Here is a 12,435-nt window from a genome sequence, read left to right on the forward strand (position 1 = left end):
CGAACGCAGGCTCTCAAATCTGTCGTGTTGCTCCTTTCGTGATGATGATGAGAACCGATTTGGCGGCAACACAGGGCTTTACGTGACAGCCAGCTGATGCAAACCAGATGAAGAAGATGGTGGACATGGAAGATGATGGTGTGTTAATAAGTCGGCACTTTGAACAAGAGTTTAGTTAGAGGTACTCAGGTGTGGCTGGGGACGTGCCAAGGCGCTAAAAGCACTTTACGCGCTCGCGTAGAGTCGCGTCGCGGTTGCCGTGTCGAACCTCAACATTCCTTCCTCCTCAACCCAGCGCAGCTTCCCCATCACCACCACACCATTCCTCCACGGCGCCTACCTTTGTGGGACAGCTGCTTGCACTGTGCAAGATGCCTTCCACGGTTCTCGGGAAGAGAAGTCGCACCTCTTCCCGCATTGAAGGTGCAGTAGGTATGTGCACTGGAGCCCTTCTTCATAGCTTTGAGCAACTCTAACCCAACCGTCGCAGACATTACTCCTCGCACAACACGCGCAAGGCGGGCCGCGCAGTTCGTGATTCTGGATGAGGGAGAAAATGAGAATCCTTTTGTGACTCCTCATAAGACGTGTCCTCAGGATGAAAACGTTCCGGATGTGGATGAGCAGGCCGAGCAGCCGTCAGCGAAGAGAGGAAGGAGAGCTGGGAAAATTCCCTCAAAACGTGGTGCGCCTGAACATCGCCCCCTGGCAGAAATCCAAGGCAACTCGCCATCGAAAGCGCCTGCCGTAGACTCGGACAAATGCCCGCGGACTCCCAGGCGCCGCGATGCTTCCTCCTCCAACAAGGTCGCAATCACCCCGAGACACCGCATCCTTCTCGCCGGTCGACCCCTGACCCCTCGAACTCCGCACACCCCAAGCACCCCACGGTCATCCGCGCCCACCGTGTACAATGAAGCCCGCCAGCTCTTTGCCAGAGGAAGCGCCCCGTCCGCGTTGTTTGGACGTGATGCAGAGCGAAACGAACTCATCGCATTCATTTCCTCTCGTATCAAAGCAAAGAAGTCCGGGTGCATCTACGTCTCTGGTCCTCCCGGTACGGGAAAGAGTGCCTTTGTTAACGATGCGTGCCGTGAGACACAAACCGAAGGGGTCAAGACTGCCTATGTGAACTGCATGAGCATCAAGAATGCGGTGGACCTATTCAGAACGCTATTGGAAGAGTTTGTGGATATCACCGAGGTCGCTGAGGGCAATGAGATGGGGAGTTTGAAGAAGCTGTTTCTGCAGCGCAAGACCTCGTACATAGTCACTCTCGACGAGGTAGACCACCTGCTTGAACTGGATTTGGATCTACTGTACAGCATCTTCGAATGGTCACTCCAGAAGAACTCTGGCCTCATTCTTGTCGGCATCGCTAACGCGCTCGACTTCACGGACCGCTTCCTTCCCCGGCTCAAAGCTCGCGGGCTCAAACCACACCTTCTGCCTTTTCTCCCATACTCGGCCTCACAAATATCCTCCGTCATCACTTCCAAACTCAAGACGTTGCTTCCTACCGAGTCCAGCCATGTCCCGTTCATCCAACCCACTGCGATCATGTTCCTGTCCAAGAAGGTTGCGGCGCAATCGGGAGATCTTCGCAAAGCATTCGACATATGCCGGAGAGCAATTGATCTTATCGAGGCGGACACCCGTGACCAGCATGCCAAAGCTGTCGCTGAGATAACTCCATCTCCCACCCCGTCCCCCTCGAAGACTCCCCTTTGCGACATTATCAACCACTCTTCCCCGGTTACGCAATCCCCCTCAAAAGTCAAATCACAAAATGCGTTGGCCACGTCCCTCGCAAAGCTGACCATCGAAACCGCTCCACGTGCCACTATTGCCCACATGGCCAAGATCACTGCGGCAGTTTTCAGTAACGGTACGGTGCAACGCCTACAAAACCTTAACCTCCAGCAAAAGGCTGTTCTGTGCGCGCTTTCGGCTCTTGAGAAGAAGAAACGAACTTCCACTGGGGATGGCACCATCTCCACTCCGTCCAAATCCCACAGCTCGGCACCCACGATTAAGGAGCTCTACGACGCGTATACTGCTCTGTGCAAGAAGGACAATGTGCTGCATCCTCTAACCAGCACGGAATTCAGGGATGTTGTCGGCAGCCTAGAGACGCTCTCGTTAGTATCCGCTGTCGAGGGCAAGGCGGGATCACTTGTTGCTGCGGTGGGAACCCCAAGCCGTAAAGGCCGCGGCGGAGGATTTGGTGGCGTGGTTATCGAAGATCGCCGTATTGCTAGCGCTGTAGGATCGAAGGAGCTGGCGAGTGCGCTTGTTGGGCCAGGAAGTAGCATTCTAAAGCGTATCTTGGAGGACAGTTAAGCATGGAAGATGGCATTATAGAGCGACGAGGATAGTTATGTTTTTGGAGGCAAGACGTCGGTTTGTTTAGCATAGCGCGTCATTAGCATAGCGTGGGCGTTTCCGCTGTCGCTCATGCCGTCACGGCATCCTTGGGTTTCAGTACAATGGACATATTGCCAGACTGCAGTGTTTATGATAGCATGTGAACGGCCGATGATGCATGAGTAATTCTATGTTCGTTCCGAGCAGCCCCTAAACGAGGATTCAAGCAATGGTTTGACTCAGCATACTGGCCTTTACAGATGCGCTTTTAACGCACCGCCGCGCTCCTCACTTCTTCCAGGAACGTTTGTCTATTGAGTCTTGGCGATAAGGAAGGAGTTTTGCGGGTTTTAGTTGTTATACAGTGCTTGTATTTGGTGGCTGTGGGCCAGTATCCTTCGGTACGCCCAGCACCTTCCGTACCTTCCTCCGTCACAGCGTCTCGCTTTCACTCCCCACATCGCTACACCCACAGAGAAATGCAGAATTCTGGCCTCTCGCAGCATCCAATCGAGTCGTTCGAACCGATCGCACGTCATATCGCGCAGTTGCGAGTAAACAAACAATCATCGCCATCTCCTGGTGCTTACTATCACCGCGCCACAAGGTCAGTGACCGTTTCGTCGACGACACAATACCCTACGTGAACTGCATTATGTCCGTGGCTTACTGTAGTATACACGTTTCCCGCAATGTGTTTCGCCTTTCACCGCATTCGAGTTTCTCCCATTTCCGTTGCATTCTACGGGCATCCGGGCCCCCTAAGCGGCTATGCAACCGGTGCGGTGAAAGTTTCTGAGGTGCGCATATGCCTCCCTTCATATATAATTTCTCTCAACCTTTTTTTTTCTCATCTAACCGCCACCAAACCGTTTTGCACAACCCAACCTCGCAAACTCAAACGTCAACATCTCCCGTATGGATTACTACAAGCTACAAGAGCTTCCCCAGACTTACAAACAGTGCAAGAAGCACACTGAGAAATTCGAGCAGTGGTTCATTGAGACAGCACGAAAGCGCGAAATTGAGCTGGCGAACTATCATGTCGACACGAGCAAGAGTCACTCGAAGAAAGGCAGGAAGAAGAGGCACAAGGTACCCGTCGCCGCTTATGTGCCTATTGCTCAAGAGATTGTGAAATCCGGTGTTCCGCTTGACGACACCTCGGGCATCAACGACTTGTCCGACGCCATCCGCACCCGGAAAGAGGTGACTGCCTGGCACCGTATTCACAATCTGTCGGACGACGGCCATCCCTTCTTCATCGGCATCCTGACCCAGGCCAAGGATATCTTGTCGGGTGGGAAGAGTAGCAAGGCTAACACACCGGGGTTGTCGACGAGCAATTGCAAAGTTCATGATCTGCAGGACCGAGTGCCCTTTTTCTTCACCATAAACGTCCTAGATGCGCTTAACACGGAAGAAGATAAGCCGCAGTGCTCCACGGAGTTTGATGTGCCCGATGCCTCAGCCCCCTTTGGAAAGACTACCCACAAACGTAAGACACATCCTTCAAAAGGTCTCTCCGAGAGAGCTTTGACAAGGGACGAGATGGAGTTGGAGCAAGAGTTCCAGATGCTCTGCTTCCTTTACGACTACAACCAGATCAAAGAGTTCGTTCGGCAGGTTTGGCTCACTTACAGGGAGAAGGGACTTGGTCTTGTCACTGCCGCATTGATTACCGACCTGGCCCTTGCCATCATTCGACGAAATGTGGCCGCTTTGATCCAGGATATGGAGGATTACCCGACCGGACGCTCATTTGTCGAAGTTCTGAAAGACTTGTATGAGAAGCTGTTGGCATCGGAGCGGGATACCCTGTCCAATGAAGATCCTGGGAAGAGAGAAGCGACCGAAGACATGCGTCGGCGCATAGGTAACCGCCTCTGTATTCCCAGTCTCCTACATCTGGAACAACACTACCAAGGCGTTGCGCACAAAAGCGAGCCCACTCAAGAATTCCTTCGTCGTGAACCTTTCCTTGCTTTCTTCTCCAGCATATTGAAGAAGAACCTCCATCCGCCTGTCCTTGACAACTATACACAGGGCATGCTGTCCTCTCCTGATCGCCCACAGCCATGGCTTGTTTTCGGTCTGCAACTCGTGACGGAAGTTCAAGCCATCGTCCAGGACATCCCCATACAACTCTTCAAAGACCTTGCCGACAGCATTCACTATTCCGTCACGCTAATGCAGGCGCATATTCAATATGAAGACCGGATGTGGGAGGCCGGCACCCGACCCGACTATATGTGCTTTGGGGAGATCAAGTTTTCGAACCTCTTCCTTGAGCCATGCCAGGACATGCTGGCGTGGCTGAGACGGGTGTTAGAGGACGACAAGAGGTTGTCCGGGGATAAGAAGCGGGAAGAGAACTCAGGGCCTGATTCGAAGTCATTTTCTGCAGTGGACTTCATGTCCTTCCATCCGACTCTGAGCGGCTTAGCGGTCTACCACATATCCAGGAACTACCAGATTAACAGCATTGCAATGACCCAGTGGTTTATGGTCGCGATTTGTCATCTCTACAACGCTTGTCGACAGATCGGCGGCCTAAATATCACCTGGCCCGACTTGGAATACATCATTGAGATGCAAGGAGTCAAAGGTATTTTCGTTGGTGACCCGCCGACCGATCCCCAGTTCTTTTGGGAGCGCTTACAGTACGCCATGACGTTTTCCGCTCAGAGCACTCGACCAGAGCATCTGCAGCGTCATCCCAACTGGACGAAATGGGCTCGTGCAAACATGGACACCAAGAAGAAGCGAGGACTACAGTGTCTTACCCCGCTTCACGTTAAGCTCCGGGACTACTATTACGGATATCGTCCAGATGAGCGGTGGATGAAGCTCCAGAACCTGTTCGCATACCTCTACCATTCCGAAACGCCGCATACAAAAGCCAGTTTCTCCGGGATAGTCGAAGATCTCCAGCCTCTATTCAGTTCGATGGCCGAAGCACTGTCACCACCGCGTCTTAAACGCCGTAAAAATGTCAAGATTCCCAAGTTTTCGTCGCAAACTTATGTTTATGCCGACATACTCTCTGAAATGCAGACCCAGCTCCAAGCAACGGAAATGCACGGGAACTTCGATTACCTTTCTTTCTACCGACGCACCTACACATTGGTTCTCCAGATCCGCAAGGTGCTCTTTGACGAGCAGAAGGAGTTGGAGAACCTACGCACCCAGGACGGCAACCCAAGTAACCTCTGCCTTCTGTCTCGTCTCTTCTATGATCTCAAAATCCAGACCAAAGGCAAAGACATACACGTACAGGGCAACGAGCTCAGCAAGGACGCCGTAGCGCTGGATCAGCTCCAAGCCATCTCCAAAATGCTGGAGGACTTCATCAGGAAAGAAGGCCGGGCGGAGCTCGACAACGCCGAGCGACTGTCAGGTATGTCCTCGGATCTCAACGCCCCCAATCCTAAGTCGGAGTCAGTTCTACGTACTGACGCTCCCTTTATGCCTGAGCCACCGCCCTGCCCCGAACCTCCTGTCCGCTTCGGGTCCCCCGTGTTCCCTGGGCCTCCGCCTTCGAATGGCACTCCCACGATCCCCCGGTCTCCTTCTCCTGTCTCTGCTGTATCAGCGCACCACGTCCTAATCGATGGACGACCTGGAAAGCTTTTCCACCGATTTACCTACAGCTCCACGGCTTCTAGGAAGGAGCGGCTCGTACTTTCTATGGGGAGAAGCTCTGGACAACTCCAATTGGCTGGCAGGAAGAAGCGTACCAACTTCTTCCGCGCCCTGGGTATCTTTCCCCGGCTCGTCGGCAGGAGGAAGCATAGGATCATGTTCCGCTGCTTGGGTGTGTGTTGTTTGGGGAAGGCTGCCCGAGGGAAGCCTATGGATGTGGTGGCTTTCTGGGATAGATGGGTTAGAGCGATGGGGACAGTGGGCTTTGAATGGGAGCGCGAGGATGGGGATGATGTGGGGTCCGCTGAGGGCTGGGAGACTAGCTCTGAGCTTTCAGACGACTTTGAGCTAGACTCGGGGAGGGCGACTGCGTGGGGGGATGGGTGCCCTTGCTATGAGGCCGGGAAGGGCCTGAGTGGGCATTGGTGTGGGTGCTACAGCGATTGAGGTGTGGGATTAAGGGATAGCGTTTGTTGGGTGGTGCGGGCTGCTTGAGTGATATTCACGGAAGATGTAGAGGGATACGTTTCAGGAGTGCTTCAGTGTATGGGGAGATGCAACCCTTCAAAGTAGTATATGAATACAAGGGTTTTCAACTGACCGAAACCCTCCACCTCGGTGCCTTTCGTTTTCCCACTTGGGTCAGAGGCTTCTTGTGACCGATATACTTGAACCGTATATCCTACAACCGATAATCCAACCTCCAGCTTTTTACGCTTAGTGTAACCCACAATCTATGTCAGACCACACCATGATGAACACCTCAAAACTGCCCGCCAATCTCCATGCGCTTCTTAAGCCTATACGCAATCGCCCTCTTCCTGCTCGCCGCACTCTGCGTAAACGCAACCGACCCACCGAACGGACCCGCCGCAGCGCCATTCCGGACCCGCATGACGCAGACATTCGGCGTCCCAGCGACGGTGGCATCGCACGTCATGCCCGCGGGCATCTGGACCTGCATCTCGAAATCCGTGTTCGTGGCCAGCGAGAGGCCCTGGAAGCCGATACCCGGGACGTCCTTGATGACGGTCGCGGGCTGCATGGCGGATTCGTCGGTGCCGCCGGATGTGCCGTCGACGTCGGCGGTGAAGGGGCCGGCGCCGTCTTGGTTGATCTGTGGAGGGTTAGATGATGGGTTTGGTTGTTAGAGAATGGGGGGTAGAATGGGTTGGGGGGGATATCGAGATAGAAGCGTACCTGGCGAAGAGTCATAGTGACAACGCCGTCATCCGAGCACGTCGGAAGACCAGACGTAGCGCCCGCTCCCTGCGCAGCAGCGACACCGGCTTCAGGCGGTCCATCCGCCTTGTCACCGCCGCCGCCCAGCAGGCCAGTGAGGCCCGTAGCAGCACCACCACCTCTGGCATTACCATTACCATTGCCATTGCGGTTCCGCCCCCCGCCGAAGAGGCCGCTGAATAACTGGCGCCTCTTCTGACCGCCCGCCGGCTGCTGGATATTGTCCTCGACGCCGACGCTGCCGGACGCGCCCTCGTTGGCGGGTGGTGCGTTGCCAGTCCCCATGAAGGCGGCGACCATGACTTCGGCGACGACGGGCCCGTTGCCTTGGGTGCGGCCGAGCGGGGTGGCTTTGCCGCTGGCGATTTCGCGGTCGCGGATGATGGATGTGTCGGCTTGGGAGCCGCAGCGGCTGGGAAAGAGTTAGTCTGGTGTGGAAGGGGACGTTGACGGGGGTGGGAATGTACTTGGATGAGCAGTCCCGTGGTGTGCCGTCTTGGATGGATAGGCCGGGCATGGTCACGCCGTTGGCGCCTTTGATTTCGGTGACGACGCCGTGGGCGGAGACGGAGGCTGCGAGGGCGGCGAGGAGGGGCGTGGTGAAGTGCATTTTGATGGGGTATAAAAGGGAAAAACAAGGCGAGCCCGGCTCGTCAGGTCAGTGAGAAGATATATATACTTGAAGAAGTGGAATGAGAAGAGAAGAAGCGAAGAGCGCCAGGCTGTGAAGTTGAAAGTTGATGGTTGTTCCAGCACTGCTCCAACATGGATAACTTATACTCCCTCGAAGTGAATCCTTTTGAGCGAGTTTCGTGCCTCAGTATCCAGAACAGTGTCCAATGGGAGCAAAAGCAAGGCTCACGAAACGCTTCAAACACCGTCGAAACTCCAGTTTAGGTCGGGGCTGTTGTTCCAAACGCTGAAGTCACTACTTTTGTGCTAAACTTGGAAGAGGCCGAGCTTCGCTGAACGGGAGAGGGACTATCCGCGACTAGGAAACGGGATGATTGTTTCCTTTTGCCGGCTTCAGAGTGCTGGGGAAGCTGTGAGAGCTTTGTTTTGGTTTCTTCTACGGTCCCGGGGGTTTCGAACAAACATTAGAAATGGGTTGATTTTTGTTACACGTCTTTCGGACAATCGCACCTTTCGACAGGAGTGAGTCAGCACCATGAACGATGATATTGACCGCATATGGATAGATTCAATACTCACAGAGCAGTAGTGGAACAGCGAAGACACTTACTCTAGATGACCTCTCATAGGTACATAGTTGAGTGTAGTAGCGGACCAGAGCAGGATCTACCCTACCACCCATGCACCCCGTGCCACACCCCTACAACAAATACACCAAAAAGCATCAGAACCAAGAAAACTTACCAACTTTGGACTGTTAATTCGATCGTGAGACCCTCATCCGGAATTTCTTTCTTTTTCCGCCTTTAGCGATGCACGATATGTTTTGCACCTCCGCGCCCCTAGCGTTTCACCAAACGACAACATGGGATTTTCAAAACACGGCGTGCTTCGATTCGCATAAAGTTTTGAGCTACGTTAAAGGATTTGGAATTTGCTGAATTGGGTTGTGTTTTGCTTGGTAAAGCTGGGGCTCTAGAATTTTGTTAGTGAGGTGGTTGCACGTTTGAATGTTGTTGACCTCGTGGGTTTGTTAACGTTTCGCACCTCGAGTGGTGAAGCGGAAGGGGAGACCTCGGCTTCTTTGAACGGCTTCGATTCCTTCAAAGTAGCTAACTTTGGAATCCTGCAACAGTCTTGGGAGTAGGTTGGCGAAGCTGAGGACTTTGGGAACATTGTTTGTTTTCAACGATTCCCACTGCTAGGTGGCAATGCCATCGAAATCCGTGATAACCTGTACGGAAAGGACCCTTTATTGCTTAGTAAGACAGCGTTGGTGCGGGGAAGAGGGGACGCTAACGATAAGACGAAATGACTGGTCGAATTGAGTAGAGGCTAGACAAATCTAGTTAGCATGGCTGTCCATCTGAAGTCGACCCAAAGCCTCTTGTTCATCCCAGCATCCATCATCCGCACACCTTCAACCATCTGATGCCAGTAAAATGCCATATTGTGCAAAATCCAGTCCACTTATCATAGTCTCCAACCAGCTAAGCATTGTCGGCATCCACACCGATGCGCCAACTCAACCCGCATTCCCCACCGATCGCTAAGCGCCGACTTTGTCCCTCAGCGAGGCAACCTCCCCAATGAGAACGCCCGCATATTCCCACCGCCGAAGACACCAACAACGCTAACCCCCGTTACAAGGGACTCGTAGATTAAAATAAAGCCCGCGCACCATGCGCGCGGCTGTTCAGAGGGCCGCCTAGGTGGGTGATCGGTGTGGGTATTTTGTAGACGGGGGATTTGAGAGGGCGAGAGGGTGCTGTGCCGCAATATAGGGCGGTTGGGGGGCAAATATGGTGGGGATGAGGAGATAAAGACATGTTTGTGCGATGGTAGGTTGCTTGTTGCAAAGTACCATTTAGTCGCCTTTGTTTTCCTCACGGTCTTAAATTTTCTTATTCCAGTCAAGACTTTTAGCATCTTCGCTTGTGTTTCTTCAGGATCCTGGATTCTCGAATCGACCTATACGTACGACTGCACGCGTATCGGCCCCAGGCGCTTTTACTGCTGTGCAAAGTCTGGTCCTTTGCTCGCACGAGAGGGGTCACGGGTTGTCTATTGTTATCGTCTCTCACGGATTTGTCATATACCACTCGACAATCACTCATCGGGACCTCACCAGGATCTACTCGCTCACATTCTCCGCTGGCCATCACAACTAAGGTTTCAAGGAATCCAAGCTAGGGGGAAACAACACCCCAGGTAGTTTGAAAACATCACGCTCGAGAAAGACAATCTCCGGAAGTAACAACGTCCGGGAGGTCGGTTTCGGGAAAGGCGGCCCCAAGCATAGACGGCCTCAAGGAAAGGCGACACCAGGAAGAGACAGCTCCAGCCCAACCACGTCTTCATCATGCCTAAAAAACCATCCACGTCCCTCCCACCACCGAAATCCACAAAGTCTCAGAGAAGCACCACCGCAGCCGTCAACATTTCCAGACCTACACCAGCAACAACAGCAACACCAACAACACCAACCCCCCGACACACATCTACTCCCAGCTCCCCAAGTCTTTTCCACCGGATACGCACATTCCTCAGCTGCGGCTCGTGCGGTGCAGGCGGCAATGCCGATGACCGCGAACGGCAAAAAGCAAAGAGACGGCCGGAGAGACAGCGGATAGAAGTCGTTTCGACGCCTAGACCGTGCCACTGGACCGAGTACTCGCCTTCAGATGAGGCGGACGCTAGGCGGGCGTGGGGTTGAGGGATGCAAGGGCTTTTGTGGGGGAGAAGGAGAGATGGGAGGAGCGGAAGGATTAGAAGATTTAGGGTTGAGAGGCTAGTGGGAGATCCGACGACGGACTGGACGGTTGATGGGCGGTGTTCTGCTGTCTGGGAGGTGGAGCTGAGGATGGTTACTGTCATGGATCCTCTCTTCCCACTTTATTCAATCAGTTCCGAATTGGGGTTCGGTTTGATGTCGTTAGGCGTAGACGGGCGGGAACATGAGCCGCCGCGCTAATGAGAGTATAACTAAATATGTCGTGCTTCCACTTCACTGTTCATGTACTGCGTCTCCGCCGGAAACTTTCAATATTCGAACCTTTCCCTAGGGACTTGGAGCATGCATGTCTGCTGGTTACCATCCATGGCGGGGCGGATTACAGTCCCATGTCGACAGTGTGCAGAGACGCACCTCGCACCCACGAAATCGAAGCGCCTCCCACGGGGAGAATTCTCGGGAATCTACGTGTAATGTTACAAAGGTGTTCATCGAACAGACATGGAGTTGCCATGAGCGCAATGAGAAGTGCCAACAGCCACAGCGCACAGCCACAGCGCACAGCCACAGCCACAGCCGGATTGGGCTAGACCATAGCGGGAGGCTCCACGGCCCGGCGGATGATGGGTGATAGCGGGGCAGTGACGGTGGCCGGAGCAGAGAGAGTTTCTTGAATTCAACGAGCAAACCATTCTCTCAACGACCAACAAGCATGCGAGCGGAGCAAAAAGCAAGACTGCGGAAGCCGACAACATTTGTACATGAAATGCTTTCGGTGACGGCATCCTGGCGCCCAGCACGTTGAGCCTGCAGCAGCGTGGGATCCGGGTTCTAACGGCGGTAATGGGAATTCCAAGGTGCAGCATGGGAAAGTCGATCCATTCACACCTATTTCCCCATGCATGTCTCTCCTGCTGCAACCGCCGCAGATCCATCAATGGATGGGATGAGAGCAGAGGGGTGGTGCAGGTGGTGTGGTGCGGTCCTGCACGTGACTGTTGGAAACCGGTTCGTACTGCGGACTAAGTTTATCATATCATACCTTTAGATTTCCAAAATTTGACGAATGGCAAACATTCGAAGCAACAATATTACGAACAATACCCGTAGCAGTGGTGGAAAACGTGGCTGACCGGGCGCAGCTCCGGCCAATCATATCCATAATGCCCACGGACACCAGCCGCGGGAGAATGACGTGCGGTTTCAGAGAAGCCCCGACGTCATCGGGCGGCAGAGAAAAAGTTGGCCCCATTTTCACCCTAGGGCATTCTGAGAGATTGGGCCGCAAGAAGGCAATAATGGTGGTGGAAAGAAGAAAGAATGAAGCAGAGGAAGATACCGGAAGCATGGCTTGCAGGCGCGGGACAAGAAGGTCGTGGTAGATGGATAGATGCCATCTATAGATCGCCGCATCTGCTGCATCATCGGAGTTTTCCCAGCAACATGCAACGCCTCAAACCAGAGGCAGCAGAGGCAAGCAAGGTCGGCCGCGGAGCATCGAGATTGCTCCCTTCGTATATTCCGTAGTGACATCTTGCATCTTGTTCCTGACCCCCTGCTTTTGTTCTGTTTTCCATTTTCTCGAGCCCAGCTTATCCACCGTCTTCTTCCTGCATCCTCCGATTTCTTTCTGCCTCTTTTCTCTCCAACAGGTGGCCCCTCCGCCCACGAGAAAAGGTAGCAGCGCCAGCTGCCAAGGTTCCTCTCTCACTACCACTACTGTTACCTCCTCCTTCACCCAACTTTCCAAACCCTTCGTTTCGTTTTTCCAACCATTGCCACACCTCCATCGCGACTTCCCGCCACACGTTAGC

General features: G+C 53.6%; 5 protein-coding genes across 5 annotated transcripts; 2 read left to right on the forward strand and 3 right to left on the reverse strand.

Moving 5' to 3' along the window:
- Positions 1–284: 284 nt before the first annotated feature.
- On the forward strand, positions 285–2,505 carry EI97DRAFT_409372 (cell division control protein Cdc6). Its single transcript, XM_033796667.1, has 2 exons — positions 285–432; positions 491–2,505. The coding sequence occupies exons 1-2, from the start codon at positions 372–374 to the stop codon at positions 2,341–2,343; spliced, it is 1,914 nt and encodes a 637-aa protein (XP_033658506.1). The 5' UTR covers positions 285–371; the 3' UTR covers positions 2,344–2,505.
- A 780-nt stretch (positions 2,506–3,285) lies between these two features.
- On the forward strand, positions 3,286–6,459 carry EI97DRAFT_463387 (uncharacterized protein; the record flags this gene model as incomplete). The annotated part of the gene is made up of 1 exon (XM_033801350.1): positions 3,286–6,459. One exon carries the CDS (start codon positions 3,286–3,288, stop codon positions 6,457–6,459), a length of 3,174 nt encoding a protein of 1,057 aa, XP_033658507.1.
- Positions 6,460–6,775: 316 nt separating this feature from the next.
- EI97DRAFT_367369 (uncharacterized protein) lies at positions 6,776–7,864 on the reverse strand (the record flags this gene model as incomplete). Its single annotated transcript, XM_033795087.1, has 3 exons — positions 6,776–7,129; positions 7,213–7,666; positions 7,722–7,864. The coding sequence occupies 3 exons, from the start codon at positions 7,862–7,864 to the stop codon at positions 6,776–6,778; spliced, it is 951 nt and encodes a 316-aa protein (XP_033658508.1).
- A 2,193-nt stretch (positions 7,865–10,057) lies between these two features.
- On the reverse strand, positions 10,058–10,861 carry EI97DRAFT_16070 (uncharacterized protein). Its single transcript, XM_033793338.1, has one exon. The coding sequence runs from the start codon at positions 10,762–10,764 to the stop codon at positions 10,300–10,302; it is 465 nt and encodes a 154-aa protein (XP_033658509.1). The 5' UTR covers positions 10,765–10,861; the 3' UTR covers positions 10,058–10,299.
- A 1-nt stretch (position 10,862) lies between these two features.
- Positions 10,863–11,812, reverse strand: EI97DRAFT_16089 (uncharacterized protein). The gene is made up of 2 exons (XM_033793341.1): positions 11,664–11,812; positions 10,863–11,606 (listed from the first exon to the last, which is right to left on the reverse strand). Exon 2 carries the CDS (start codon positions 11,554–11,556, stop codon positions 11,110–11,112), a length of 447 nt encoding a protein of 148 aa, XP_033658510.1. The 5' UTR covers positions 11,557–11,606; positions 11,664–11,812; the 3' UTR covers positions 10,863–11,109.
- Positions 11,813–12,435: the final 623 nt, after the last annotated feature.

Source organism: Westerdykella ornata, assembly GCF_010094085.1.
Source record: "Westerdykella ornata strain CBS 379.55 unplaced genomic scaffold EI97scaffold_1, whole genome shotgun sequence".
Taxonomy (NCBI): domain Eukaryota; kingdom Fungi; phylum Ascomycota; class Dothideomycetes; order Pleosporales; family Sporormiaceae; genus Westerdykella; species Westerdykella ornata.